Source organism: Pelecanus crispus, chromosome 10 (genome assembly GCF_030463565.1).
Source record: "Pelecanus crispus isolate bPelCri1 chromosome 10, bPelCri1.pri, whole genome shotgun sequence".
Lineage (NCBI taxonomy): Eukaryota > Metazoa > Chordata > Aves > Pelecaniformes > Pelecanidae > Pelecanus > Pelecanus crispus.
This window is the reverse complement of record NC_134652.1, coordinates 24,264,257-24,288,653: the sequence shown is the minus strand read 5'-3', so window position 1 is coordinate 24,288,653 and position 24,397 is coordinate 24,264,257. Positions and strand designations below refer to the sequence as shown.

Genomic DNA, 24,397 nt, shown 5'->3' with positions numbered 1-24,397 from the left:
TCACAATAATATGTTTGAAAATGGCCACTTCCTTATCATCCAGTTCCTACACAGCCCCACATCACCTTGTTAAAAGTATTTTCTGCTTAACATTAAGAGGCTTTTGTTCCCGCCACCATCTGGATAGACAGGTAAGCTCTGCAGGAGAGGCCATGGAACATGGATCGAGTAGGACATTACAGAGCCGTGCAATGAGGAGAAGTCACCACACGCACCGTCTCTACCCCTACGCTGTTCAGAAGCCGTTGATTGTTGCTCACTGAACTATTAATTACTCCATTACAGATCTGCACAGCAATGTATAGTACAGGGAAGATTGTGGAAAGAAGTTTGCCCTGCTACCTCCTGGCTTACCATTAATTTCCTTTTTCATGGATTTCTGGTTCAGACAGCCACATGATACACCTGTGCTCTGCAATGTCATGTTTCCCTCTTAAGAGAAGGAGACACAAAATGTTTGGCTGCTCCAGCTCCCATCACCTGACCTGCCTCTTGTCCTCCCAACCTGCGCATCCTCTTCACAATTGGAGCATGCACACGCGCCCATACAAACACACAGCAACTACCAGAAGTTTTGAAGAGTTATCGCTTTTTCACCCAATGTTGAATCATGTACAGCGAACTGAAAAAAACTACATTCATTACGACAGGATTAGCGAGCATGGGGTGGGGGGGTGAACTCCTGTCAAGCACAGGAAACAATTTAGATACAAGTAAAAGACCTGGTATCAAAGGCCTTTTTTTTCTAGCCCTCACCAGGAAAATCTTTCATCTCTCATACAGGACTGGGAGAGGTTGAAAGGATTTCTGCTTATGCAATGTGTATTAAAAATTATGGAATTGTACAGATTTCTACGTTGTCCTCTTTGAGGGCGCTGGGCCTTCCGATCAGGTCATTAGTGGAGACTGAAATGTCACTGCTGAGTTCCAGCACCACTCCCTCCTCTAGCTCAGTAGCTGCCGAATCTCCTTGTGCATATGACACAGGAAGTCCACATAAGAAGCCCCCCCACTCAGGCTCTTGTCCTCCACTAGAAAGTGTTTGAACAGCATTTCCAGCTTATCTTCTTGCTTCACAATTATTAACTACGGTGGGGAAAAAAAAAAAAAAAGAACAAAACCAACAGTGAGGAGTTAGCAGAATTAATGTTCTTGGAAACAAGAGCAAAGCTAAATAGCTCAAAAATCCAAAGACAGATATCGAGAATCACAGCATATATGGCTTACGTGCTTTGACTTCTGTAACTAAGCTAAGTCTCAATCTTTTCTAAACAGAAGGAAAATACCATGTATGTGGTTTGTGCCGTAGCATATTATAACAGGTCTGAAAAAATTTAGTTTTAGAACCACGGTAAGCATAGAACTCCAAAACTAGTAACAAATTTTTTTTCAGATCCTTGAAAATTTTATGTTTGAATCACATTTATGAGATCAGGAACAATAAATTCAGCATTGTAGCACTACCAGGCATCACCTGTTCTGCTAAAAGGGAAGGGGATTTAAAGCTACAAATGGGGGACAACATTTTTACCTTCATGTAGCGGGATCTCTGCACTTGAAGCATGTCAACAATAGATCGTACTTTCTTTGAAAAGGGGTTTTCCAAAACAGGCAGGGTACTCTGGAATGAAAGATATCAAATCCCCATTAGTCACACAAAATAAAGCAACATTAAACAAAACTCAGCAGTTTTGTTGTATTATTAAGGGTAGAGATATGTCTACCCCCACTAATATACAATCTCTTTGACCTCAACTAGTTAAAAGAGAATATAACATGATATCAGAATGAAAGGTCAACTATTCATTCCATTTACATATCAACTGCTCTCCTGACCGTCAGTGGAGATGTGGCTTGTCAAATAAAGCTAGGCAAAAGCATGCCCGACATGCCCAGGCTAGGGACATTTCCACTACAGTTTCACATACCTGTGCTGCTCTTGTTCCTAGTATGAAAGATTTAACACTATTTTCTCAACTTGCTTTCTCATTGTTTTAAGTTTTGGGCAACTATCACAGAGAGAGAGCACTGCCATCCAGCTCACCAAGGTGTTGCTAATCTGACTGAAGGATGACACTCCAAAGAGGTTCTGGATCAGGCCTTGCTGCACGTTGACTCCCACCCACACAAAGATGTTCAGCCCATTCTCCAGCAGGTATATGTCACCCTTGGAGAGACGTTCCTCTGAGTTCCGTATTGCTGCTGGCAAGGAGTCACTGTCAACATCTGCTTTGGTCTGGTTTAGAGTAAAATAAAAAATAAAATAAAATCAAGGTTATAAAACAAGAACATCTTACGAAGTCCTGAAAATTTCTGCCACTAAGACCTCAATGGTTTTCTCATTTCTAGGACTCGTAAGACTGCAACAGCTGTGACTGAAGTATCATCTTCCTTAGCTTAGTCTCCTTACTGAACGTGACACAGAAGCACATCAGAGACTCTTGGTCAGCAAAAGAGAACATAAGGCTGCTGTGAAATTACTCTGTAGTTCCAATATTGCCTCCTGGAGTAGGAATTTAATTTGTTGTTAGTGTTATTCCAGCAACTATGGTACTGAAAAGTCAGAATAGTACGTGGCATTGGCCTGCAATGATGAAAATTAATACATAAAGTTACAAGAAACTTTAGGACTTGTTATAAAAGACTATGAAAGGGTCGAAAGTGTCATCTTTGCCACTAGTCACATGCTCACAGCTCAGGAAAAAAATCCCCCAGCAAATTCACAAGATGCAGTAATCCATCTATCACTGAGTGGAATTAAGTGAAGTATCCCAACAGATGGCAGATCCCAAATCCTTCTCAAATCACTTTCCCTTGCTCAAATACAAATGCCAGTCCTTATGATGAGTCAAGACAACAGCAAGTCTCAAGCGGTAAGAATATCCTGAATTACTCACCAGGGGCAAAAGCCTGGGATAAAAGAAAACATTTGTTTCTGCCACATCCATGGATGTGACTAACTGACGAATGTAGGCACGGTCATCCGTTGTGACCTCTGGACCAGGCTGAAGGACGTCACTCTTCAACACACAATTCAAATACACAGGAAGCAGCTTCATGCATTCAGGAAGGATCAGCTACAAGTCACAAACAGACAGAAGTTGGTCAGCTGTCTTGCTGAATAAGCCTATGTTTGACAAAACAAGGCTTGCATGAACCAACAAAGTGTGGTACAGCTGTGAGGAGTGAAAGCTGATAGTCTAATTAGATCACAGACTTGCAAAAGCAACATAAAACTTTTCCCTGGAGCAGGCAGTGCTTCCTGGCTCTAGACAGATGTCCAAGAAGCCATTCTCAACTGTAGTTTTACTTGCAGTCTCTCTACTTCCCTGAGTCTTCTCTTTGCAAATTTCTGCCTGAGTAAAGCAATTGACTTCTTTTTTTTTTTTTTTTTTTTTTTTTTTGAGTAGGTTACATAGGAAGAAGCTCTCAGCACCTTTCAATACCCAAGCCTGCAATTCAAGTGAAAGCACCGGAGTTTACCTGGCCAGCAGAAGAGGGACTAGCACAGTTCTTTCGATAGCAAGCTAGGATCTGGGCACACTGGTTGATCAGTGCATCTCGTACAGTCTTTACTGGACTACCCAGAACTCCACGATATGCTGCACAGATAGAGGAAAGAAATGGATGGCTCTCAAGTGATTGCTCATGAACAGTAAAAAACCCAACACTACTTCCACGAAGTAAATCTAAACAACTATTGTTTATGAAAGTCTTTTTTCCCCTCCCCTTCAAACTTGTGGGAAAGAGATGATACATTCCTATTGAAGATCTAAAGAAGCTCATTTACTCTGTTTTATTACATATTCTTCAACTCTCTCTCTCCCATGTACTTTAAAATACACTTAGTCATACTTGAAAGCATGGGTTACTATAAAAACTCCTTTTATAGCCTGGCCATCTTTCTTTAATGGACTGAAAACAGACTGGTTTACATTTTAATGGTGATACACAGAACTCAATCTCTGCTGGATTTGTAGGCTTTTACTGCCAACTAGGAAGGGTAAATAGGGTACAATGCATAAAAGTATGATATTTAACCCAGATCTGTGAGCAAGGGACACCATTTCCTATTGCTGGAGCAAAATTCTGGAACAGTTAAAGAACAAACTAAACCAGTCCAAAAATAAATACAAGGATGAATTCAGACAGCTGTAATACAAGTCTCTATTAAAAAAAATTAGACAAGAATATGTATGAAGGATAAGCCTACACCCTCTATCTGTACCACTCATGCTAAGCAATAACACTATCATCACAGCTTTATGCTCTTTCCCATAAATGACTGAAGTATCAGGATTGCCACCTGACATTTGATGCAAAGAGAATAAACAGGTGTCATTGGATAACAACAGGCATTTTAAGAGCAGTTAAAGGTTGCAATTCTTGTTACCATATTTACCCTTACCATATTTAGCCAAGTAATTGATGAGCGTGTCTGTCTCACAGTTTCGATAGAGGTCAGCAAGCTGCGTGCAACAGTTTAAGGAGAGGTTGTGAATGCGGAGTCTTCGCTGTCCTGCACAACTTGTGTATAACAGAGCACACTGTAGGAGACAAAAATGCCAGAATATAGAGAAATGAAGTCCTGCTACAATAAGAAAGGCAGGGTTTGAATATACTTCATTAAAAACTAGGACTCAGATGCCTGAAGAAATAAGACAATTATGTAAAGTCTTGCACAATAAGCTAAAAGCATATGCTAAGAAGCAGGGTCAATGAAAGATAACAAGCAGCAATGTTAGCAGCTTGTATTAAGGGAACTGGTCTTGGAAAACAGATTGTACTTTCAAGCAGTCTAGGTCACCCTGAGAACAAGTATGCTGAAAGGGTAAGGGTACAGTAAGGGGCAGAAAGAAAGAATGAACAGTTCCTTGAAGGAGTGTCTACTAATTCAGTTCAGAGCAACCTCATCCTCTTCTGCAACTGGCACTCTCCCCAGTTGAGATATGGTTCCCCCTTGACACAGTTTTGTTGACAATTCTAAATTGTCAACTGACTTCTTTCTCCTAGAAAGCCTACCCCCTCACCTGAAGGAGTGCACCGCTGTCTTCACTCAGTTTGTCATCGTGCTTGAATTCCACTGTGATTGTTTTATCACAGTCCAAACCTGCCATCTCTACATCAGTTGTGTTGCTCATATAGAAAGCTCCAAAAAAGTCAGTTGCTCGAATACCTAAAAAAGAAAAAAAACCAACATGAACTACAATTTTCAACAGAATACCGAGACAGCCAGTCTTTGGAGCCCTGAAAATCTTGTCATCGGTGACACTAAGTTATCTTGATAGATTTCAGCAGGGATCTTTGCTCAGTCTCAACAAAAGTCTTAGAATTTCAAAGCTTTAGCAGAGCTTTTTGCAGAGCCTAGTCTCAAGGTGTTTTAAATTAGGGGAAAATCTGTTACTTCCCATATGACATGCTTGAAGTGGTCAGTTTATTAAGACTCATTCATGCTAACACCCACCTGTGCTTGTGCGCACTCTCATTACAGCATCAAATCCCACTTCTTTCTGGACATCTCTTCTCAAGTCATTCAGGAACCTATCCTGGTCTGTCTCCAGCTAGAACACAAGTGACAATTCAAGTTTCATATTCCCATAAATCAGAGCTGCTCCATAAAGTAATTTTAAACCAGATACTACCTCCCGCAGTCTTGTTCTAAAAATCACCCATAATACAGGGCCCAGTGCCTTGCTGTCCTGGTTTCGGCTGGGATAGAGTTAATTTTCTTCCTAGTAGCAGGCATAGTGCTGTGTTTTGGATTTAGTAGGAGAAGAATGTTGATAACACACTGATGGTTTTAGTTGTTGCTAAGTACTGCTTATGCTAGTCAAGGACTTTTCAGCTTCCCATGCTCTGCCAGGTACACAAGAAACTGGGAGGGGGCACAGCCAGAATAGTTGATCCAAACTGCCCAAAGGGCTATTCCATACCATATGGCGTCATGCTCAGTATATAAACTGGGGTTGGTCAGGGAGCAGCGATTGCTGCTCAGGAACGGTCTGGGTATCGGTCGGCGGGTGGTAAGCAATTGCATTGTGGATCACTTGCTTTGTATATTATTATTATCATCATTATTATATTGTTATTATTATCATTACTATTTTACTTTATTTCAATTATTAAACTGTTCTTATTTCAACCCAGGAGTGTTTCTCACTCTTACTCCTCCAGTCTCTCCCCCATTCCATTGGGGTAGGGGAAGTGAGCGAGCGGCTGCGTGGTGCTTAGTTGCTGGCTGGGGCTAAACCACGACACTTGCTAATAAAATACTGTGCTAGAAGGTAACAGCACAGCTTTTCTTGTTGTTTTTGTTATTAACAGAGATATTTTGTGTAAAGACATAAAGCTAACAAAGTAATTTTGGTGCAAATCTTGAAATTTAAGTAGCAATTTATTTCCAAAGAAGTACTTGTTCACTATGGTTCACACTATGAAAAAGAACTCTTAACTAAACAATAATTCTTATTTAGAGAAAATACCAGTCTGAGTCAATGTCACTCTTACCTGGAAATACGCATACTTATAAATGGAGCCTCCTGTCTGGTAAGTTACTACACCCAGTGTCGCCACATCCAAATACTGGTTTGGAAATAGGAACAGATCCACACAGCAGCCCTGGGCCACACAGTCCTTGGCCAAGTTGTTGTAAAAGCTTGTCTGTGGCTGAAACAATGTCTAAGAAAGGAAGTCAGACATGAGATCAGAATTTTGTGGTAAGAAAAGGAAAGTGAGATCCAGTTTATAATCCCAGTCAATACACTTTTATACTTTAAGTCTTTCTTCAGGGAAATTACAATCATGTAAATTCTTCCTGACCCTGCCTTTGAAGAACTGTTGAATATTACGAAAGTTACTACACATCTTGCTTTATTTGTAAGTTCAGCACATTTACTTTAACCCAACTATGGGTTTTTTATCCTGTATAAGAATCTAGATCTATCTCTTCTTGCTCTCATACCAGAGCTGTCCTTATGATGTCAAGTCTACACAGCTCTGCTTGAGAACAGAACATAAAGGTGCAATGTTAAAAGATACTAGCTGGGATGGTTACATTACATGCTACCCCTGTAATTTTTTTTAATGTTGCTTCAGAGTTATTTTATCTCATAAAAGGTATAATATAGACTGTAATTAAGCATCATGCAAGTCATTATTACCTTCTCCTTATCTGTGTTGATCAGTTTCTTATCATCCCTGTTCTTTAACTTCCCTGGGGCCTCTGCGATGGGCAGAGAGGTGTGGAAAATGAAGAGCTTGCCAGCACACTCAGCTGCCTGCAGGAGAGAGTGCAAAAGCACAGGTTAGAAACACTTATAAGAATTTTAAGGGAAACTGAGATTCAGGAACAAGCGTTCAAACATCCTTATTACTTCACTTCATGTCAGGAAGGCACTATATCAGACACGCAGGCTCAGTGATCACTTGGTTACTTCAGTGGTATCCAACACAGGGAGCACAGCTTACTGGGCAGTTACAGAAAAGCAACTTCCAGTTCTACTGGACCTGTGCTACTTCCATGGCAGGGAGAAAAGGAGTGGCTCCAAGGAGACACAGAGCAGTAAGCAGGACTAGCCACAAAAGGTTTTGCACAAACATGTTAGATCGCTTTCTTCTCTGATTTGTAGCTACTGAGTTTGTGGAAAAGGAAGAGAGTCACAGAAATGGCAAAAGATTTTGTAATCTAAGCTTCAACAGAGCATTAATTTTAAATCAACCTATGTCAACACTAGCCAAGGTTTAGTAGGTTATTTTCTCTGACACATGCAGTATGTAAACAATCAATTAGTAATTGATATTATTTCTTGATTGAACAATTGTCATGAAAACTGAGTTTGAGAGAGACTTCTAAGGACTTCCATGACAGACAAACAGAGCTATATGAACAGCTTTGGATGGAACCATACAGGCAATCAATTTGATCAGTATATACAAGTCAGAGTGAGATCATGCATGTAATTATCTGGATGAAGTACTGGAATGGAAGAACTTTAGGAAAGGTTAGCACATTGTTGCAGGCAACTTCAACAGGTCACATTGTCTCCTTTTATTTAAGATTATACCAGAGCTTTAAGCACAGGATTAGAAAGACACCAAGTTACACAACTCCTCGATGAGACATGACAGACTTCAGCACTTGGTTTTAATGTTGGGGGGGGGGGTCTTTTTTTTTTTTTTGGTAGGTTCTATAAACTGTTCAAAGCAAAACCCAGCCAGGTAACTGAGATCAAGCCACATGTCCTATATTTTGAGCAAAAATTATTAAAAAAGAATTGGTTAGAGAACAGATAGCTAGCTACATAGAACCAGAGGTACATGCTCTTGAAGAATGAGCCAAGTACTCCCTACATAGAATCATAGAATCGTCTAGGTTGGAAAAGACCTTTAAGATCATCCGGTCCAACCATTAACCTACACTACCAAGCCCACCTAAACCAATCAAGGGTAGACTAGACTAAACCATATCCCGAAGTGCCACATCTACCCGTTTTTTGAACACAAAATGTTGCACATGTAGCACATCTACCACAAGGAGAGTTACAAAAAGCTTTAGAATTGTCATCTTAGTGTGTGTTAGGAGAATATGAACTTCGGAGAACTCAGAATGAAAACCATTTGCCATGACAATGCATTTACTAACCTTCAGTGCCTCCAGCCCTGCCTGAATCACAGGTGCAAAAACAGTTTCTGTTTCTCTTGTGTCTGCAAACATTTCTGGAATCTGATCCAGCAAACTAGCAAAGAACAAGAAAAAGGAGGAATTTAAGATTCCATTTAACTGAAAAAGCCACACAGTTGCAGTTGATGACCTATGAGATTGATGTGATTTAAACATAAGTCCCTAACGTAAATCTGAATAATTTTTGTACAGTATTTGGCATCTCATCATTTATTTGTGGAAAAAAATGATGCTTTGTCATTCTTCATTGGCTTCTCTCATCCATATCCTCAGTGCTTGCTGTATAGCCTCAACTGATGCCTACTCCAATAGTTCTTCTGTATTCCTGCTCTTCCAATATATATTGGTAAGTAAACTCTTAGGAAAGGCTAGTGACTCTTGGCCTCTGACAAGCATTCTGTGTACTATTCAAAGATTAATACGTTTGATCCACAGTTTTGTATATAAGCTTGTTAATGCACTACAAAACAGGCTAGAAAATTTCTTTAAAAAACCTGTAGTTAGCTACACACCATAGTTTAATTACAGTTCAAGTATCATGTTAAATAGTTTGCCAAAACTTTGCTAATTTCTGTTTCTTTCCTTCTAGGTTTTATCTTCTCTATCCCACTCATTCAATTTTCTCCACAGAACCAAAATTAGACACCACTGTTGTTTCAGTTTACAGTTATTTAGGCAGTCGCCTTACAGACAGCGATTCAATATTCTTACGACTTTCACTGTGCATCATTCTAGTTGTGCTTTGTTTTTTTCCACAGAAATGCCCTTCTGCACTAAATCCCCTTATATATACCCTCTGCCAAGCTGGACTACGAGCCAAATACACCCTTACCCCATGAGTTTTCCCATCCTACTTTGCCAGCTTAATCTCAAAGAGTGTAGGAAGTTAAAATACATGGAGTGACTTCTAGGTGAATAACATGCCAAATAAGGATGCAACACTTGAATCTACCAAACAAGAAGTTTACTACACACACTGTAAATCAATTCCTATTACCTGGCAATAACTGTCCTGGACTCATTCATGTTCACCAGAAAACCATCAAGGAGTGGCACAAACATATCTGCCACATCCGAGACAACCATCATTTGTGGCTGTGCCAGAGAGCTCTTCACGTTATAGAAGTGTAATACTTTGTTGTATGTGACAAAGCCTACTCGAATGGCTGATTCTTCCATGTTGCCTTCCCTGTAAGAGACATACTTGCCGTCACATCCAAGTAGATAGTGAAATCATTACACAGAACCCAACACAATAAGAGATAAGGGAAAAATGAAATGAAGGAAAACTTATTTTCACCTAGAAAGGTACTCAGAAAGATGTTCTGCTCGGCCTTTTTCTGAAGAAAAGCTTGACAGGATTATCAAACAACATTTTAATTTCTAGCTTTTTTCAAAGGAAAAAAGTGACAGTTTCCCCGATTTTGACTGGCTACAGTACAATATACATACCTGGGCAAGTAATCTAGGAGTGACTTTAATTCTTCACATATTAGTCTCACTAAGCCACTCTTCACAGCATTGTAAGACACATCAATCATGAAAATGAAAGCAGGTGGACTGGGAAACTTGTTATTCTGTGGAAGAGAAGGAATAAGTCACATTATGGCCATATAATGCAGCCCACATAACAGCTCTGTAACACAGACAAATGAATGCTGGTCAAAACTCTAATAGCTTTCATGCACTTTTCTACTCATGAGCAGTAATTGCTTCGTCAGATCATTCTCCCATCCCTGCCCAACTAACAGACATGTAAGCACACTGTGCTTGAAATGGACCGGTATTACATGCCCTAGACTGATTTTGCCATTGCTCGGTGAAGAGCAGGCTAGTCACAGCTAAATCATCCATTTACATGACTAGGACAGTTAGGTAAAGTAGACAGGGAAGTTTCTTTCCAGTTCTCAAGACTTTGGAATCTGACCAGACTCGTTATAAGTGATTTCATCAACATAAAGCAAAAGATTTTCCTCTCTTGAGAACTGCAACCTTTCCCTTCTACTGAAATACCAGGGTTGCTTTGGGAAAGAAACACCTGTTTCAGTCAACAGTTTTCTGAAATCCATAGGTCATACTGGAAGGAGCACACAGAATGAAAGCAAAACAGAAGAACTTTCAAGAAAGCTGGGAAGATCGCATCTTGCTTGATTTAAAAACGCTTCTTACAATTAGAAGCAAGATAATTGTTTCTTCCCTTAACTTGAAGTAAAGCTGAGGCGTCAGAAGGTAACCAGTATAAAGTTGCAACATTTAGGCATTTATTAGCCCAGCATTTATTTCAGCAGATATAAATTGCTTTAATAAACACATATTTTTCCTATTCCTTAGAAGTTTATTATTATTTAAATCTTTAATGTAAAAGTGAACCAGCTCTGACTACATATATTTCCACACTGTTCTTGTGTTTTTAACCACTATTTGAAATTTAAGTTCAATAGGTAAAGTCTGTCTTACACAACAGGTGGCACATTGCATAGTTACTACTGTACTTTACTTGAATCTCTCCTACATTCTCCTTCTGCCCCAAGGACTACTGCAAGAGAGTCCCTCCTGCAGAACTGCTAAGGTAACAGCAGCTATAGCTGCTTATTTAGCTCCAGAAGAGAATGACAGAGGCAGCCATAACAAAATTATATTACGTCATGTGTGATCAAGACTTCCTCTACTTTGGGAAGTAAGCAGACACGCACATTACCTTACACAATGAAGTGGGTTGGATTAATGCTGTTAATTATCTCTGTCAGCTAGAAAGCAGACCCAGACAATTCACGTCATCCTTACTTTCAGGAAAAATAGGGTTTTTATTTAAAAGCAAAAAAAACCCCCAACCCAGTAATAAACACATACTACTGTACCTTGCAATAGTCAACTGTTGCTAGAAACTCGTAAGACCCCAGTGATAACTCAGGTCGATCATAGAAGTCTACTCGCTTTCCAGTATGATCCAAATGCTGGAAGTAGTGAGGTGGCACTGGGGAAGGAAAAAAACCATTAAGTTCAGTGACACGCCCACGATAAATACTGTGACTAGAGAGCTAACATGACAACAGCTGTTTCAAATAAAACTCCAGGAAAGCTAGCTAGCACTCTGTGCTAGCATGCAAGTATTGCTAAAAATATTCATGCAATTTAAGAGCATCATTAAAGCCAAGAAATACAAACTACTTCCAGTTTGTCTTATGCACCAGGTGGCACACTGTATAGTCACTATTGTACTTTTCCTGATTCTCCTTTACATTCTTATTTTACATTTCATATCAGAAATGTCACTACAACATGCTCTTAGGATTCTCCTGAAGGATTTAGTCCAAAGGAAAAATATAACAATTTTGTGTAAGTAGTAACAAATGACTTACAACAGCGTTTGAGGCAAAACAGGCTACAACACTACTGACTCAATTCAGGCTTACCAAAAGATTGAGCTCCTTATTTTGCTATACAAGTTAGCTTTTTCCTTCCCTTCCCTTCCCATGCTGCACAAGATAAAGCCTTCTAGGCACTCTCAGGTGCAGAGACTGCCATAATCCTTTTGTCAGAATAGACAGGGTACTTCTTAGAGTGGATTGCAAAGCATTAAGAAGGAAGAACCAAAATTGTAACCACATGCCCAGTACTTCCATGCTGGTACCAGGCATCAGAAGGTAAAATAGGAGTTAAGCTAAGTTTTCGCCTACAAAAGTCAGCTGCAGAAACAAAGAAAGCATTTCCCTCATGTTCCAAGAACTACCATGACAGGGCGTCCCTCCTGCAGAATTGCTAGGGTGACAAAATGTATTGCAGCTATAGCTGCCTATATAGCTCCAGGGGAGAATAAAATGAGATTATCTGTAATGATAGTATTCACCACCTTTAAATTATTCTAAACATTCAAATTTTCAACAGAAAACAAAGTGACTATATATAAGCACTTATCACTCTTCTCCTCTCCAAGCATATATCCAGTACAAGCTAATTACCTGATTGTTTTTCCAGAGAAAACAGAAACTGTTCTCAAGTATTAGGTACAACTGCGTTGTATTTTCACAGCACTGCTTTCACCAGCAGTCTCTGAGCATCCCTCCCTTTTCTGCCCCTGCTCAGTTGTAACAGGTACAGCCATTCATACAGCTGCTGAGTAAGCAGGGACAGGGAAAGCGTGCAGGATGAAAATCACCAAACAAAAAAGGTTTTTTTTGAAGTTGGCCATTTCTGTTGCCCATCAGCTTCCCGTTTTTGTTTGTACAAACAGTTGTACAGCATAACTGAGGTAATAAGAACAAACAGTCCATTAAAAGCCATCAGTGCTACCAAAAGAAACACTCAAAACATCACCATGCCTTCAAAACAAACCTATGGATGTCATGCTATGAGCTGCACATAGTGACTTCTGCTTAAAAGGAAGCATGTTTTATATTCATTTAGAAGACCAACTAAGATTAACTAGCATATATTGAACACTCCTGTTCAGCTGTAGCAGATTAGCTGCAATCTCATCACTAAGCAGTGTTTAAAAAGCTTTGTGAGAAAAAAGAATCCTAACTCATGCTACTGACTAGATGTACATCTCTGTCTGTCATAGAAAAATGTAAGTTTGAAATACCCCGAGAAAATAGCATAAATAATTTTTCACACCACCATACATTATGCTACAAGTACCTCATGTTAAAAATTTAGTACAATAATACTTCAACACATAAGCACCTACTTAATTTGAACATAATTTCAGAACTGAGCACTGAACATTTAATAACCACTTTTTTTTACAAGACTATACACACATTAAAGCACAGTATACATTATAAATGATCATAACATGATAAAGATTTATTTGCTTGCATCTTGTTCAAAGATCACTCCAATAGAGCCTGGAGACAGATTTCCAGAAGAAACCTTACCCTCAGTGACACAGCTGCAGAAACAACACTGGAACCTCCTTCCACCCTCAATGAATTGCATAAAAGGGCACATGTAAGCCTTGCACCTATTACATCGGACAGGACCGGATTCTCCATGGTCTACCAAGTAAGGAAGGGTCTGTGGAAGCAGATAAAAAAAAGAAAAGAAAGTTCACATGATGATGAGAAAGAAATGACCACACATACTGCAGAGCTTGAAACTATCTCCCTGTACATTGCATAGGATTTAACATTTTGGCAGCTGTGGGAGAGAGTGCATGGGGTGGAGAAGCCCGAACAAGTATTTTGTAAATGCTTTTCAACTCAAGCTCTAGCACAGCAGTTCTTTGTGGGCTGCAGCCATTAATGGGCTATCCCACTTAGACACAAACAAGTACTTCTGCATGGTGCTGCACCACCTTATATAGTAGCCTGCTTGAGGAGCACGAGCTCTAGCAGGAGTACTGCACTGCACAGCACAGATGTATCCCAGGTGAACACAAAGACTGAAGCCATGCAAAGAATGGCTGTGATAACTTCATCGGAGTGACCATGCAATTTACATTTTACCACAGGCTGGGTGTTTTAAAAGCAACTCTTCACCTCTTACATTTTTCCCTTCAAAAAAAAGCAAGCTTTTTGACAAAATAGAAGCCAGTCATTGCATTCCATATATTCAAGAACATAGAGCATCCACACAATCTTAAAAAATTTCAGCTGATATGGCTTATTTTTGAAGTCCACCACGACATACAGTATACCCCTAAGTTCTGCTTGTCTTGACCCCATTGTATAGCAAGTCCTCAAAACTGTTATGTAGTGATACCATTTTTGAACTATTACTGATAATATATTCTGTTTCCAGCCAAACCAGAATAAAATGCTTGGCAAATTCTGCAGCTTCTCAACCTCAGAACAGGCAGGAAGCACTTTAAAATTACTAAGACAGATCTCATGCAAGCTACAAGCTGCACTCATCATTCAAAGCACCTTTCATAACTAAGAATCTAGCTCAAAAGGAAGTTTAACTACTTACTTTTAAATTTTCTGACAAGGTGTCCGGTCTTAATTCTCTCAGTCACCCTAAACCTCTGATCATGTTTAAGAGACAACAGATTCATTGAGTAGGAGTTGAGCAAATGCTCCAGGCACTTTCTTCCTCTTCGTGCCACAGATGTGTCACATCTCTCATTCAACCCCACTAATCATTTACTGACAATACAATGGTTTTGTGGCCAGTGTTTCTCAGCTCCCATCACTCAGGCTGACCTCCTCAGAGGAAACAAAATTTCAAGTTTTCTGACTGCCAGGCAATGTCGGTATTGTACTTCCACACAATAAGCTTTTTTCCGCAGCCTCTCTCCCAGTAACATGCATGCAAACAAACTACATGGGTGCTGTAAACGTGCAGTGCTATGCATAATTTGTCACTAACCACTTGCTCCCAGAAGGCACAGAGATACTTCCTTCTGAAGCCTCAAGCTTTGCTTTCTGAACTGTGCATTAATACAGGGCAAAGGTCCCGTATCTGGCAACCAGGTGCTGAATTTTTACATATTCTAGATTTATCTGAATGCTGTATTTTCATGAGACATTTATCCTCTCATTACTGAAATGTTAAGCTTTAGCTCTACTTACAGTCTTATTGCTCTGAACAGCTGAGCCTTCATCCATTGGAAGGGCCCCTCCACAGGGAGTTTGCCCTTGCTATAAAGAACTTTCCAATGCTAGAAGCTGACCAGTCTCCAGGGCAATTTTCCAATCCCAGCCATGTTTTTTCTGGATATCACAAGTGTTTGTTCAAAGCACAAACACACCAGGAGACCTCACAACTAGTTGTTTGTAAAACTTCTCTCATAATGTGCAGCTCCACAAGCCTCCAGGTTTCTCAAACAAGACCACATTCTCCTATTGTGCTCCTTTTCAACTCCAGCCTCAATACAGCAATGCAGGAATTAGCTTCACAACTCAGTTTAATCACAAACCAATTTTCAAAATCCAAACCATAGTTTAGGAACATTAATGAAATGCAACAGAAAAAAAAACCACCCTTAAAAGCCCAGAGGATATTTCTTTCCTCAGCAGATGCTAAAGTTAAGTTTAAGAAGGCACAGAATACTGCAAACATATGTACTGAAATTTTGCAAGCGTATTGGTCTTTATGTCACTGCTCCAAGAAGGCTAACACTACACAGTAGCTAGAATATTTAGAATATTTTATAAAATTTCTAGCTCCGTATATCTTGAAGCTTTCATGTTCTCAGCAACCAGAGAGAGTGGGTAAAAGGCTAGCTAGCCACACATTACACCTAGAAGGACATAAGGGCTGCACAGAGCAAGGGCAGAAATACAAGTGCAGCGCAGCAGTGCCCAGTACTCAGTCTGTGCTATCACCCCACACAGTGCTATGCATGTACATGCACATTAGACAGCTTAACCAGTGCTGCTTGATACGTTCCTATCCAATTCCACAACTTGACATCCTAGAAAAGACTCAACATCAGTGATTAGTAACCATTTAAATACTTTAGGCCAAGAAAGAAATTGAGATCAATGGAAGTGTACGCATTTGTGATCATCCTAGTATTTTGGTAATAGTGCTTGACAGTTACTGCAAAAAAGCTGAAATTATCATGGTGATCAAAATATTAAATGTTTTGAACACAATATTCTTTTGCCTTACAGATCTCTACCACATGCTTGTGAGAGAATTGGTGTTTACCTAGTCTTCATTACCTAAACATTCCTTCTCAACGCATCTAATAGCATTCCCCTCATGAGTGTAGAGTGCATACAGTGTATATCTAAGTCTGCAAAAGGTTCTCACCTCCTCTGGGGGTAGAGTAGCCAGCGGTTTTATGACAGCAGCTAGGGGAACTTGGGACTGTTTGGCCATATCTGAGGTGCAGGGAATATTATAAGATGTGCATCTTATGTAGCGGGGGCTTGCGTTACCTGGGGAACAAAGAAAAAATCCCTACAAATTTCAGTACAAGTTAAGTTTATATTCAAGAACAGAAATAAAGATACCTTCAGTTGTATTGTTAAGCCACAGAGACTACAAGCTTATCTAAACAATCAATTAATTTCAATCTATGCAAAACTTGAATTCCAAACAAAATGCCTCTTTATGATTAACTATGTATAATAAAAGCTCTTAACTCAAAACAAATTAACTTGACTCCACATCAACTTAAACATCTAAAAAGGCATTCCTGTTTCACTCTCTTTGCAGACTAAAATGTACTATAGGCAGAAAACTGAACTCAAACATTTCTACTGTTTGATTTTTGTAATTTTGGCTGAAGATTAAAGCACTTGATTATAGAATCAGATTCTGAAATTTTAAGGGAGCTTAAAATCTCCAAAAAGGCATGGGAAATTAAAAGATGAAGTATCTTTTCTCGATGAAGCCCATGGACCAATTGACATCCCACTCATGATTTAAAAAAAATACAGTTCCCACTACAATTTAAATGATATTGCTAGTAAATTTCAGTTCTTAACTGTCATTGATACAGCTCTACAGAAGACACTTTATTTGCTGCTTTCTGATATCCCTGCTAATGCTGGTCTCAGGTACCTGCCTTGGAAAACATTTTTTACTTGTGAATTGGTTACTAGCTACCAAACAATCAGGAGAATCTAAATTGAGACCAAATCAACACAGGACTTGAAACTAAGCTTCTGTTGGTAAAACGCACATCCCCAGCCACTGAAATCATTCCTCAAACTTTTCCTTTAAAGACATAGACAGTTCTGTCACTGACTCTTTGGGCTTTGTGTTTTGTTTGTTTGCTTAGGAAAAGAAAAAAAATTTTACCTTGATCCTTGACCAAGAAATTCGTAGTAACAAGAGGTGGGACCTGCCCTCTCACTCCAGTGACAAATGGTTCTGACCCACGGTTACTTCTGTCATCTTCAATCACTTGAATCTATGACGGAAAACACCACATTAATATTTGGAGGCTTGATTTCAAAGTACTGTAAAATACAAAGTTTATATCTGTAAGGCAGTGAAAAGAGGACCTGAGGCAAACATTACTATCTCTAAAAATAAGAAGTCTAAAGTACATAAGTTTTGTCAAGCAGTCACCTCTCAGTTTGATTTCGAATAGTACTTAATGACTAACAATAAATTGTAAGTTGCAAATAGTATTTTTCCCCAAGTATTTTGAATAGTAGCATATTTTGTGTTTTAAGGCCCGATCTGAAATCATACAAGCAAAACACAGATCAAGAAAGGAACTTTTGGTAGCACTCCCCTGTATACTGGTCCTAGCCAAATTAAAATTAGAAGCTGCTGTAAGCCTCAGGGTGAAGTTCTATAGATAACCTGGCTTTTCCTTTCTGTTATGTTCCCACTGTTTTCACAGTATACATTTATTTCTAAACCACTGTAACTCTGACCTAAAGACAGATGCTTGCAAGCTCAGGTGGAAGTCTTCAATACTCTGTGGTGCTCAAGAGTTTATGATTTGAATTCTGGGGATGTGGAAAGTGAAGTTTCAGCAGACTTATCAATGAATCAAGATTAAACTTCACAAAGCCAGTAAAAGTCTTAAATGTCTTAGTATTTCAAATTCTTCATTAATGCAAACATGCTTAAGGTAAAAGAAATGCATTAAAGTCAAGTTTTACTTGACTAAAATATCCACTGACCTTTGCATAAGAACAGAAAATTGTAGTTATACACAGTTTTAACTACATTTCCATACTGGTGCCTGAATGAAAGCATTAAAGCTAGCAACCGTTCTTCTGATCTTATTTTGCCACAAAACACACATGCCTTTGCTTTGAGTAAATTGTGAAATGCAGAAGTTTGCATGGCAGAACTTCTGCCCTGCCACTAAGGATTCCAAGTTGCCAGCAGAAAGCCTCACATAGCGTCAGACAGTGACTACTCTAGGATAAATCTAGTTCCATTTCAAAAGTCTACAGACTGACTGACATCGGTGATCTCACCGCTGGTACCCGTTACATGATCAACTTTGGCTAAACGAGGAAGAAGTGATACAAGGGTAACAGAAAGTCAAATGTATTTTTTTTTCTTCCAATCCAAAAGGTAGCTGCTTTTTTCTTTCTTTAGGTAAGATTCTCTACGCATAAACATTAAATTTTAAAATTCAAAATTTAATGGTTATGTATAAGCACAGATAATGAGAGAATGTTTATAGCTCCCCATGCCTCATATTAATCTGCTAGAAGATTTATATCAGGAATGAACATCAAAGCAAAAGACTTCATCTGCAATTTTAGAACTTCAAAGCATTAGTCCAGTACTGGTATATCAACAAGAACAGTAATCAAATTCTACTCAAAACTGGTAGAAAACATGGCTACAAAGGCTCATGCTATGTGTATGTTAACACAAGACGCACATTGTATGGACAATGATACTGATGGCTTACACTGAAAATGCCAGTTGGAATCTGATGAAGGAGATATTCTAAAGATCAGACAAAGTGAAGGGGAGACATTCTTCATGATCTGTTTCTGAAACAGTCTGCTTTCTATTGCCTCACCATTCATCACAGAAGAGAAGATTTGAACAACCTCTTGTGGTGTAATGTTACTCATTTTGATAAGGCAAGCAGAAGACAGCAAGGAAAGGGTAAAGGATTAATGAAGGAGGGTTAGTGAGGTGAAGTTCAGGTTTCAGGCATGCACAGATGGTCACCAACACACAGACTACAACTGACATAGATACAGCACTTACTGGACTAGGAATTGCATCTGGGTCTATTCTGTGCCTGGGTTTCTGCTGGGGTGGCAGCTCATTGAGTTGCTTTTTTTAAAAAAGTAAGAGTGCCACAAAAAAGAAAAAGAAAAAGAAAAGAGAAAAATAAAACAAAAAGTAACAGCGTTACTTCTCTCTACCCAAACCTGTAGCACTGGAATTAGATACATTTGGACATTGGTTCATGCAACAGGAAATATCAGCTTCTGCAGCATACACTGATCCCAAAACCAGTCTTGCCAGGATATTAGGCTTGGGCACTGAACACATTGCTAACAGAGGTATGACTCACGTGCTCATTTTGGTTAGAAATTGGGGATTTATGCTTTAAGAACATGCTAAAATGAAGGCAACTGACATAAGCCATTTGAGATTTCATTTAGTGGAAGAGAAGAGAAGCAGACAAGCAATTAAAGACTTCTTATATTCTACAAAAAAAATACGGTCATAAACTTTACATAAACCTGGAGTCTAAACAGATAATATTTTTTGAACAGCAATAACTTCTGAACAGCACCAGTCCAGATCTAAGACGTAACTCAAGACTAAAGTAGATTATTTTTATACTTTTGAAGTAAACCGATTGTAAGCACTGCCCTGGAAAGGTTTCCTGTTCTCAGATGACTGCGGCCTTCTGAGACAATAACAGAACAGCATCAGCAGCAGTGGAAGGAACAGCACAGTAGACCAGTGGCAATAATACTGCAAGGCTTAATACTACTCATCATTGCTAACCATAACACATCACTGCTCGCCGTTTCTCAGAACCTCCATTCTGAAAGATAATTTGAGAAGTTGTCCATACTTGACTGAAGTAGTGTTGCGACTTAATGACCCAAAAAAATGCTAACCAGCTTTTTGACAGATTATAGGAAAAGGGAAAGGAAAAGCGCTACAATCACCTCCCATTAACCATACTTTAAACTTGGATCATACAGTTTATAGATTGTCATCTCAAAAACTGAAATCAGTTCACCTTGGAAAGTCACTAAGCAAGAATCCAGAAATGGAGAAACAAGCTTAAGCAAAGCCCTCAAGGATTCTCAAAATGTAACATACTACAGAAAAAGACCTGAGGAATTAGAGCATTGATTTGCATATGCAGTTCCTTTCTTTAGTCACCAAGAAAAATACTGCTTCTGGGCTTATTCATAACAAAAGACTAAAGCTGGATATGCAAGAGAAAAGTAAGCAGGAAAACAGACTGACGTTCTCTGTAACAAGAAACCTGTTTTCAGCTTTGGTCTTTCTCAGTTCCGTTTTATGTAAAGACACTATGAAAGAGTTCACACTGGTAAGAACAAAGTAAGCTTACAGGGCTAGGAATGGAATCTGGATCCAAGCGTTTTGGTGGAGGTGGTGCTCCGGGTTGAGTTCCATAATTTGGTGTTCCTGGATAGGCTCCTCCATAGTTTGGTTGGGGACCCCTCACCTGCCCAAAGGAACCTTACAAGAAAGGGACAGCAAAATCAAACAATAGCTAATGCTAGGTGTTTCCTCATTAGGCACTTCCCACTTTTCCTGTCATGGTCAAAAAACAAGGAAAAGAAGTCACGTTTTCAGTTAATTAGGATTAAACATATTTATCCCAGTGTTTCAGCTCAGACCCATACATCTATCAATGATCCAATAAACTGATGGTTACTGTTCTCCTTAAAATCAGACTTAAGGAAACACAAGTTTTTAGACTAACATAACTATTTTTAGAATAACATGATTAAAATACGCATGAAGATTATGCACTATGAACATTTAAGTTAAACTGCAGAACTGCCTAATAGAAAGCGCACACAGAACAGCCAAATAAGCTAGTGGATGACCCATAATTCCTCAAACTAAAGGTATGCAAGGATTTCTCTCTGGCAGTTTTGGCTTGTCTGAAATTACAGTAATAGGTTAACGTATGATTATCTCTGCTTTGTAACTACCTGAAGTTATTTCATATTACTTCAGACAATTTCAGTCAGTTATGGAGTAACAGCATGATTTACCCCATTAGTGTTTTTACAGTTCATAGCAATTTGGACAGATATTTTTAAGTAATTTACCTGACCAGTTGTGCAAAGCTGCATGGGGAATGGGATTCTCCATCCTGACACTTGCACATGATTACTTTTTCCTAGCTACGTGTAAATGTTATTGATTAAACATCAGCCAAAACTGTTTATAATTCAGAAAGCTTATCTGGTATTACTTCTAAGCACACACAAAATGTGAAAGGAAAATTTTGATCACGAATTCTTGTAGTATTATGGCACTAATTATTAAACAACTTTTTTGGCCAAGTAAGCTAAGATTCCTTTAGTTACATTAATCTGATTAAAAAATGTACGACAAATACCTTAGAATGACACACCCTATTGTTTATCTTGGATTTGTCCTTCAGACATGAGCACAGGGAAAGAAGACAGAAGCTTTGAAGTGCAGCCAGGAGCCCACAAGTAACAAACCTGAAACCCAGTTCTCAGTTTGCAGCACACAGAGAACACATGTAATTTACAGTTCCTATACTAGGAATACTCACCGTTCTGCTGCATTTGGTATCCTGGCTGAGGAGGATGAGTGGGAGGAGGTGGTCCATGGAGGCCACTCATGGGAGGCCCAGGGTGAGGCCCTGACATAGCTGATGGAGGTGGTGGTGAGGATACGTGATTAGGCTGGGATGTCGGTGGTCCAGCAACTGTCTGCCCAGGCAGTGGTGGGCCTGGCATGGTAGGTGGCCTCGGGGCACCTGTGGTAGGAGGGTAAGAGGAAGGTCCAATCCCTGTAGAAGAGGGAGGTGGTGCAAAACCAGAGACTTGAGTAGGTAGGCGCTGAGTTGATATTGGTTGACCAGGAAACGGAGGCTGTGCCAAAGGAAGACCCTGAGACACACTGGTAGGAGGGGGTCCTTGGCTCGCAGTATAAGGTGTGTAGAGACCAGATCCTGTTGCACTAAAGCTTCCTGAGACTGGGGGAACCGATGTTGGGGGACCTGGTAAGAGGAAAAGATGATAGTAACATAATTTTCTTCTATCCTCAAGACAATTAAGATGCAAGCAAAACCCATTTGCTCTAGATCATCTACATAGGTCTACCACTTTCTCATCTTCAGATAGACTTGCCATTAGTAATAGAAACAAACCTTAAGTGAACACCCTCCTAAATTGATCAGAGAATTGAAACTCCTCCAAGGGATCTGAAACTTGATAGTTCTTTCAGTGTCCTCTCTCCCTCAAAGTCTGAGCTTCTTATTTTACATAATCAGAATATACTTCAGAATTCAGGGCCAGAAAAAAGGGGCAAAGCCAGGACTATGCAAAACAAGAACCACCACAAGTCTGTCTACTGACTTCTTGAAGTGAAATAAGTTTGTGTCTTAAATGCCACACTAAGGTGGAGCCTGTAGTTCAAGAATGGTTTTGAACCTCATGGTTTTAATAGCATGGAACTAGCATCTTCTGTATTTGCCACTGTACTATTTCTGAGGATAATTTTAGACAAACACATTGCCAAAAGGCTGGAGAAATCTGCATCCCCTACTTCTAATTTTCCTATAAAGTCTATGTTAGGGTATGAGAGATGCTTGTCAAAAAGTACTTTACCAAAACAATTAAAAAAATAAAATCAAAGCGTAGTCAGACCAGCCTACACATACTAAAGACAAATCTCTAGTCTTCAATTTTAAAAAGTCCTGTAATATACAGCAGTGGGACTGTAAATCTAATACAACAGAACAAAACATCTAAATTCAGTTTATACTGTTTAATTAAGCTTCTTCTCAACTTCCAGCAAAACCCTTCACAGAATCAGACTAATTTCAGCCCTCTGCAATTTACTGAGCCCTTTTTCCTTCTTTTTTTGACTGGGCTGCACAACAGTGGCAAGGCACGTAGACTCTCCAACAGCTTACTTAGGGATAGACCATTTTTGTTTTTCACACCAAGATTCACACAGTTGAGGAGAAATATTGTTACTCTCCTTTGTTACTCACATCCTGCAGTACTTCCTGCGCTGTCCCCTACAATAGTCTCGGTTCAATGATGACCCTATTAGACCATTTACTATGGCAGATGAATTCACCCAGAGAATTCCCATCACCATATGGCAATGAATCATTGACAAGAGCAAATCTTTTATTAGTTTACTAGCATAAATGAAAACCAATATCATTATTTCTGTAGCCAGGAAACCTCACCATAGCCCAGTCCAGCTGGGGGAGGAGCAGAGGCTGTAGTACTGCCAATTGTCATCCCTGCCATGTGATTGCTGAGCTGCTGTACACTGGCTGGGGGGGGACCATATTGCTGGAACGTAGATGTCTGGCTGACAGGCGTGGGTGCTGAGCCTGGGAGAAACGGCTGAGAAGCAGGTGGCCTGAGCAGAAAGATGACAAACTTCAATGGATTCCCCATTATACAAGCAGTTACAATTCTCTGTGCCTTTAAAATTTTTCTACCACATAAACACTAGCTTATTTACATGAAGCCCTGTAGTTCAGTTTCGGAAAAATAATTACATATCCTGCATGGATGTGAACCCCTTTCATCAAAAAAAATCTATTAGTTCTTAAAATACAAATTCTATGTTTATAGCATTTTTTTGTTAATTCCATTTTAGTTATCACAACAAATCAGAAATACTGCAACAAGGTGAGCACAGTAAGGCCTGCACAGCTATGTAAGAACGCTCTGCTGCTCAAATGATTTGGACTCTCCAGCTGACAGTGCTGAGCTTAACCAGAAGGAAACAAAAACCAGCCACCTTCCTCCATAACCAGTAATCAGAATGAAGCAGTGAGGACTGTTGCCACTTCCACCACAGAGGTAATGGCAGTATCTGTCTGGAGAAGATGCCCAAGAGCTTTAGATGAAGATAACTCAGGGATCCATAATAGACAGAAAAGGACCCAGAACCAATACTAAGGAATTACTCAGTAATGAGAGACAGCAACATGCTCCAGACAGACATCAATTCACACTGCAAAGGAATCAAGTACTACAGCTGTGTGGATGCAGTTGTTTTAAAACAAGACAGATTATGGGAATCGGAAAATTCCTTATGGGAAAATGACTACCACAAAGGAAGGCTTTGGAGGAGAAGTGGTTTTGATCAGTCACT

At 39.5% G+C, this 24,397-nt stretch overlaps 1 protein-coding gene across 2 annotated transcripts in view; it reads right to left on the bottom strand.

Annotated features, from left to right (window-relative positions):
- Positions 1 to 217: 217 nt before the first annotated feature.
- SEC24C (SEC24 homolog C, COPII component) overlaps positions 218 to 24,397 on the bottom strand; it is a 38,355-nt gene continuing 14,175 nt past the window's right edge. Inside the window, exons 4-24 of one of the 2 annotated variants that reach the window (XM_075717514.1) lie at positions 23,475 to 23,653; positions 21,822 to 22,271; positions 20,613 to 20,743; positions 19,277 to 19,345; positions 17,381 to 17,492; positions 16,385 to 16,512; positions 13,558 to 13,696; positions 11,539 to 11,654; positions 10,133 to 10,257; positions 9,678 to 9,869; positions 8,642 to 8,735; positions 7,161 to 7,277; positions 6,508 to 6,678; positions 5,465 to 5,561; positions 5,031 to 5,176; positions 4,409 to 4,547; positions 3,484 to 3,602; positions 2,898 to 3,077; positions 2,045 to 2,236; positions 1,532 to 1,621; positions 218 to 1,086 (exon numbers count right to left, since the gene is read on the bottom strand). In XM_075717514.1, the coding sequence (XP_075573629.1) occupies positions 946 to 1,086; positions 1,532 to 1,621; positions 2,045 to 2,236; positions 2,898 to 3,077; positions 3,484 to 3,602; positions 4,409 to 4,547; positions 5,031 to 5,176; positions 5,465 to 5,561; positions 6,508 to 6,678; positions 7,161 to 7,277; positions 8,642 to 8,735; positions 9,678 to 9,869; positions 10,133 to 10,257; positions 11,539 to 11,654; positions 13,558 to 13,696; positions 16,385 to 16,512; positions 17,381 to 17,492; positions 19,277 to 19,345; positions 20,613 to 20,743; positions 21,822 to 22,271; positions 23,475 to 23,653 (3,127 nt within the window). In that variant the 3' untranslated portion in view covers positions 218 to 945. The remainder of the gene's footprint in view (positions 1,087 to 1,531; positions 1,622 to 2,044; positions 2,237 to 2,897; positions 3,078 to 3,483; positions 3,603 to 4,408; positions 4,548 to 5,030; positions 5,177 to 5,464; positions 5,562 to 6,507; positions 6,679 to 7,160; positions 7,278 to 8,641; positions 8,736 to 9,677; positions 9,870 to 10,132; positions 10,258 to 11,538; positions 11,655 to 13,557; positions 13,697 to 16,384; positions 16,513 to 17,380; positions 17,493 to 19,276; positions 19,346 to 20,612; positions 20,744 to 21,821; positions 22,272 to 23,474; positions 23,654 to 24,397) is intronic. The other variant, XM_075717515.1, reaches the window with a different exon arrangement.